This window comes from Larimichthys crocea, chromosome VI (genome assembly GCF_000972845.2).
Source record: "Larimichthys crocea isolate SSNF chromosome VI, L_crocea_2.0, whole genome shotgun sequence".
NCBI lineage: Eukaryota > Metazoa > Chordata > Actinopteri > Sciaenidae > Larimichthys > Larimichthys crocea.
The window spans coordinates 16,793,394-16,800,244 of record NC_040016.1 but is presented as its reverse complement, the minus strand read 5'-3'; the positions used below and the strand labels follow the sequence as shown (position 1 = coordinate 16,800,244).

At 37.9% G+C, this 6,851-nt stretch overlaps 1 protein-coding gene across 2 annotated transcripts; it reads left to right on the top strand.

Annotated features, from left to right (window-relative positions):
• adora3a.2 (adenosine A3 receptor a.2) lies at window positions 1–6,851 on the top strand. Of its 2 annotated transcripts, XM_027278922.1 has the most exons (4): window positions 1–14; window positions 242–334; window positions 5,397–5,558; window positions 5,828–6,851. In XM_027278922.1, exons 3-4 carry the CDS (start codon window positions 5,398–5,400, stop codon window positions 6,480–6,482), a joined length of 816 nt encoding a protein of 271 aa, XP_027134723.1. In that variant the 5' UTR covers window positions 1–14; window positions 242–334; window position 5,397; the 3' UTR covers window positions 6,483–6,851. The 2 variants fall into 2 exon arrangements, with proteins under 2 accessions (XP_027134723.1, XP_019113719.2); XM_019258174.2 differs by lacking the exons at window positions 1–14; window positions 242–334 and having other exon boundaries at window positions 3,789–5,558.

Genomic DNA, 6,851 nt, shown 5'->3' with positions numbered 1-6,851 from the left:
ACTCAACTGTCTTGGTGAGTGAATTCTTAGCTAAGGTAACGTAGCTAACTACCATAGTTGGAGTATAGTTGCCAACACATGGTACTGCAGGCAGAATGACTGTATGTTTTTAAGTTTCACTTTTTAAATTTTCACTATGCTGCAATACTACATACTTTTTTCTGCACTAAAATGCAGCTAGCCTGGGTCTGACAACCATCCACCATGTCAACTTTAAGGTGTATTTCTCTCCTGTAAACAGTGTCAGACATACGTGATGGTGCGGAGAGGACGCAACGGGGCTTTCATCTCAGTGGAGGATGTGGTGAACGCAGTCTGTGACCAGCAAATACAGGTAAGGTGTGTTGATGAGATTTAGTCATTATGTATCGAAATGATGTATTGAATACTTGGTATCGAAGCAGTTCAGTCACTGCCGTATCGACATTCGGTATCTGGTCTTAACACAGAATGATGTTTAAAATGAATGCACTGCAGCCTGGCTGTGTGTTAAACAAGTTTCTTTTCTGCATGAGAAATGTAAAAAATACATATTCTACAGTATTTTAAAAATGAGAATATGTTAAATAAATAATAATAATAAAATCATTATAAAAACAATAAAAAATAAATGAAATGTGCGGTGTAACCATGTTAATGCCATCTCTATAGTTTAAAACTATTTACAAACTAAATTAAGAAACATGTGTGTCTGTTTATTGTTTGCAACAGTGAAAGTACTAGTAGGGATGTAACGATACACTCAACTCACGACTCGATTCGAGTCACGATTTTTGTTCACGATAGATTTTTTCAAGATTTTTTTAAAATCAAAATGAGCTACAGACAAATATGACCAAATAAAATATCTTTTTATTTGTAGTGAAAAAAAATCTCTCTTTACAGAAACTCTCAAACAGTTTGTGTTCTTTTAGGGCTGCCAGCAAGCAGCTGATCTGACCATTACCTTTCAGCTTGACGTATGAGCTAACTGAAAAAAAAACAACAGGATGATAGCTCATAACCCTTTAATAGAGTCCACGGCCCCGGGAAACGGCGAGGTCCGACCAGCGGCGGGGGCCAGCCAGCGCCGGGGAGAAGGTCCCCAGAGAGGGATCCTCCCGCACCGTGTGGCCGTCCCTGACCCGACTTTATCCCCCGTGCAGACTGCGTGGAAGTTGCGGTGATTGTTTAAAATTGCAACACCCCTGAATTCACGGGGATTCACTGAAGTTGCGTTGAAGTTGCAAATTGCAACATTGTGAATTCCTGGAGGGTCTGTGTTATGGTATCATTTACGGTACAGTCAGGCCTGACGCCGATTACCACTACTGCGCGTGTGTGTGTTTGTGTGTGTGTGTGTTTGTGTGTGTGTGTGTGTGTGTGTGACACAGAAAGGCAGTGGAAGCTGCAGCCACAACGTAACCTATTTCTAATTTTAAAAAAAGACGAAAAAGAACATATCCTACTTCTCTCGCATTCGCCAAGAATCGCGATTCATTTTTTCTGTCAACCGATGCGAGTCGTCAAGCATTTGTAGCGATTTTAATCGTGTCACGATGTATCGTTACATCCCTAGTACTTGGTGCAGATGTCATCGGTTTGATGCGTCATTACCTCTTATACAAAAGCGATGATGAGCCTCAGAAACATTTCTTCTTCACGGCCTCATTTTGATGACACCATGGTGCACCAACTCGAGCATGATTAGTCATCTCTAGAACAGATCTGAAACTCTGACTTGAACCTAAAACTGAGGAACTCTGCAGGAACTGAACTTTGTCATACTTAAGCAACACTTCCTACAAGAGGGGATTGAAAACACTGAAAGTTTTAAAGGCGCTAAATAAGATATTCTACAGTTTATTGTGAGGTAGTAATGCCAGCTGAAAGTGTAATATTATTATGTTTTATATATCAGAACAGTTTACTATATTGAATCTATCTTCACTCATTCTCATCCAGTCGCTACAGGCCTAAACATTTTTCATAATGTTCATTTCCCTGCCTTGTGAACACTACGCATGATACTGGGTTACATTGGTATAATAGTAGCAAGCAACATGCAGGTACAAGAGAGCCTTTTCGTATAGCATGTCTTTAGCAGTTAGACCTTTGAATATTTTCTTTTTCTTGAGCACGACTTGCTTGATTTATAAACCCATTTAGCTCACGATGGCAGACGTTTTGGTTACCGAGTTACAAAATACCCACTGGTTATATTTCATTGCAAGATTATTTGGTTTGTAAGACGTCTTATCTCACTCTAAATGTTTCTAAGTTGTAGCTTTGTAGTCTTTGTTTTTGGTTCACTGATCTAAGTTTAAATCCACTACTTTGCAAAACAGGTATGTTTAGACTCATGATATATTTTGGGAGGTAACTCAGGATTAGGGATGTCAGTTTTTGATCATTTTTGCTTTTGATAGCCTGACACGCGTTCATTTTTAAAAAAGAAATATGAAATTACTTGTAATACAAGAGGTAGTTTTCCTTTTAGTCCGGTATCCCATTGACTCAATGAGTGTCGGACGGAAAGGCTCTCTGTAAGGAGCACACTTTTTTCACTGTGTTTAGTCACAGTAGCTCTCGATAGAATAATGCACTCCACCTAAGTAGCAGCCACGTGCCTTTAGCATTGCACTTCTTTGCCTTCTGGAGAAAGCACTCCCACAATGGACTTCATTTAGCACCTTTTCTTGTTTACCTTAGAACAAAGCCAATGAGTGTGTATGCAAATGAATGTAAAAGTCAACATGCAAAACAAGTCGGCCAACCGACTGATGTTCCTACTCAGGATATTTTTAAACACAAAGTATGTCATACTTTACTTAGTTTCAAGATATTGAGAGTTAATCTGTCACTTGTCTCGACCTCTTTTGGTGCTTTTGTAGTTTGAATGTAAAACTGGGTTATTAGATTCAAAGCAAGATATGGCTGCTATTAGCAGTTTATTATAATGCATACAGATAAAACTGATTACAATAGCACCGTAGAGATACAGGATGTCACTTACTTGATGATGAGTGTTACTGTAAACCTGATATTATACTTGATAATAGCTACATGTATGTGACTATAATGCTGACAACCACAGCTGCAAGTAGTTAACTTCACAGGAAAATATGTTGCAGCTGCATTATGTCACTGCGAACAAGTTCCTTTAGTCTGTCCTTAATTTCTGTAAAAAAAATTAAATTAAATTTAAAAAAAGCTGCTCAAGAGTAGAACATTTTTTACACTGTCCAGTTGAAAAAAAAATTAAAATTTAAAAATCAATAATGTATTAATTCTTATACAACAGTTAATTCTGACAGCACAACATAATACAGTACAGAGTACAGCATAACAAGTAAAACAGCACTGGGGCTTTTAACAACCGTTAGATTATAACAAACTTCACACAACAAAGATGAAGATATTTCTACAAGTAGTTTACAAACACCTTTTACCCCATACTGGTGGTAGAAACTGAATAAACTTAGCTGATAATAAACCTCATCTGCAAACGTGAGTAATCGATACACAGACCATTAATCAAACCAATAACTAACAGAAGTCACCATCAGTCAACCTCCATACATAACAGTTATATTGTGTTTCTATAGTGTTGACAAAACCTGACAAAACACACCTAGCACAGAAATGTGATATCTTTGTGATTCCTTATGTGTCTGTCGCCATATGACAACCTTTATCTTGTGTTTCTAGTGTTATTTGTTGTTTTTTTTGTCTTCTTGTCAATGGCATCAATATAATCCATAATAATAAACTGGTTTCCTGCTTCCTGGTAACGCAAAGATGAGAAAAAAAAAAAGATGAGAGAAAAAAGATGTTAACTGGCGTTTTTTCACTGGTTGCATAGATGACACAAAGTGGCTGGCCTGTGGTAACATGTACCGGTAGATAAAGTAGCTCACAAGTTAGTGGTCAGGAAATGTTTACGCCTATGTCACTCGGCAACAGTGCAGTCCTGGTGCAGATGCTGCAGAACTGTTTGCATTGGCAGAGCCAAATAAAGAAACAAATCATAATATGTTGTCACTTATTAGTATTAACCAATAAATGGTGCTTGTAGAAGCGTGGTATAAAAACAATACCACACTTGAGGTCGTGATGTTCCACTGAATATCAGCACATTGTGATTAACTTGCATACTGTATGTCTGAATCACAGGTGTGCTGATATTCAGTACATGTCATGTGATATTGTTTAATATTCACAAAATTCTCTGTAGAATTCGATATAGTACGATGGTACATAGATCTTTGATGCGGTAGATGAGTGTAAGTGTATTCCTCAGTTGTAGTGCAACTCCTCTGTTGCAGATAAGATGTGTCAGGCCACTTCAATGACATTCAGATGTTCCTTGGAGAACACTGTTCTGAAAGAATAGTGTTTTTCTGTTTTTGTCAAAGTATGTGTTGTTAGCAAAGAGAAAGTAAGTGTAAACTATGATGGGTTTTTCATTTTATTGTACGTTTTTGTGAAGGTTTTCTTTATGACTGACAATGAATGGCAGCAAATATCTTAATACAAATCAATCTATGCAAATTACAGACAGTTAAACACTGTTTTAAAGGGGAGGCCGAGAACAGTAACGCTCATGATACTTGAGATGTATTGAAAAATGTTCTTCAACAAGACAACATATTTTACAGTAATATTAATCATATCGAAACTGCAGTGATAAGACATGATTTTGATTATTGAAACGAGTTCTGGTTGTTCTGAATTCTCATATAAAGTCTTATATGTCAGTAACATTTGTTTACGAAATTTGTCATTAGATGCATTTACCACCAGCGCTACAAAAACCACAAGTGAAAAGAAGAGCGCTGAGAGGTTAGATTATAATCAGGGTGAGGGAAGTGTGTGTTGTTTGCTTTTTTAAACTGTCCACGGTGCTTTTAAGAAAACAAACTACATGTCAAATGCATAGTCATTTAAATAAATGTATTATTGCTCTGCATGCTCACATGTTGTTTGAAGCCCAAAACACACTGGAATTAATTAAGTCATTAATTAATGAATGTGAGCTATGTGAAAAAAAATGTAACTTGGTAAACTATTACTCTCATTTCCTCCCACCAGAAATGAGGCTATCGTAGACCTTAGTGCCTAGTGACTTCCTCAAAGATTTCAGAAGTCAGAGAAGAGTGCTAAATGCCACAGCACATTCAGGCTGAATCTCTCATTTGAATACTCACCATTAACTCACCAATAAATATTAGCCAGATAAGAAGCACTATGGATGTGGACGATGTAATCTACACAGTGTTGGAGGTGCTCATTGCTGTGAGCTGTTGTCTTGGTAATATGCTGGTTATTCTGGCTCTGTGGACCAGTAAAAGCCTTCAACAGCCTACCTTCTGCCTTATTGTCTCTCTGGCTGTGGCTGACTTTATGGTTGGCAGCATGGCCATACCATTGGCTGTGCTGGTGGACGGACGAGTGAGGACTTCTTTCTACGGCTGTCTCTTCATCAGCTGCACGATCATCCTGTTGACCCTGGTCTCAGTTTTGTCTCTGGTGGCTATTGCAGTGGATCGATTCCTTCGAGTGTATATCCCTCTCAGGTAAGATTATTCAGACATAATAATGCTTGCTGAATCTATTCATTGTGCACTATTATCTTATGCAATAACTATATGCATGGCTATAAGCTTTACATTTTTTATCTTATGCAATAACTATATGCATGGCTATAAGCTTTACATTTTATCACACCAACCATGGCTTGCCCTACAAAAAGGCTTTGATTTTCATCACCACAATGACTTCTGTGATTCTGTGCCACTGTGGTCAGAACACACAAACATAAATAAATGTTTCTCTTTCCCTTTAGGTACAAAAGCACTGTTACACGGAGACATTCTTTGATTGTGGTAGCAGCATGTTGGATTGTTGCAATACCACTGAGTTTTGCTCCCATGCTTGGATGGTACAAACAAGAGACCTTGTCTAACTCTGTCAACTCCACTATTGTCTGCCAGTTCATAGCAGTGATCCCCATGTCATACCTGGTTTACTTCAGTTTTTTCCTCTGCAACCTCATCCCTCTGTTGGGAATGACTATTTTGTATGGATGCATTTTTTACACTATTCAAGGAAACCTTCGTGAGAGACCAGGCAACTGTGTCCAAAATCATTCTCAGAACTACCTAAGGAAAGAGAAGAAGCTGGCAGGATCTCTGTTTTTGGTTTTGGCTCTGTTCGCCCTGTCCTGGCTCCCTCTCCACATAATGAACTGCATTTCTTACTTTGGTGGACCGAATGTTGTACCAGTAATAGCTTTCTACGTTGGCATCCTGCTTTCTCATGCTAACTCAGCCGTAAACCCGATTGTGTACGCGTTCAAAATACAAAAAATCAGGTCAGCTTACCTGAAGATCTGGAGACGGTGTGTTGCATGTGGAGAAGAAAATCAAGAACCTCAGACAAGCCAGACAACAGACAATAATCTCAGCGGTAACATTAACAGTATGGTCAAAAAAGAGTGAAGGAATTTATTTCTTTGTTTCTGTGTGTGTTTGTTCTTAATAGCTATATAACTATACAGGGATATTGTTGTACAATATAAAATATACATATTCTTTGACTCTTCACTATATATTTTATTTAGTTGGTCATATGTTCCTGTAGTTTATCAGTTATGTTGCTTTTCTATGGTTAGTTGTGAGGTGTGAACATGCGGCTAACCACGAAACATTTCCATGAAGCTCTATTTAGTTTTGCAGTTTGTTCTGTGCATAAATTACGTGTGTATTTACTTCCTGTCTGGCATCAACTAAACATTTATGTATATAATTATAGTCTTGAAACTTAACTCTATGAAATGCTCTCTGTATACTATCGCTCAACATTCTCAT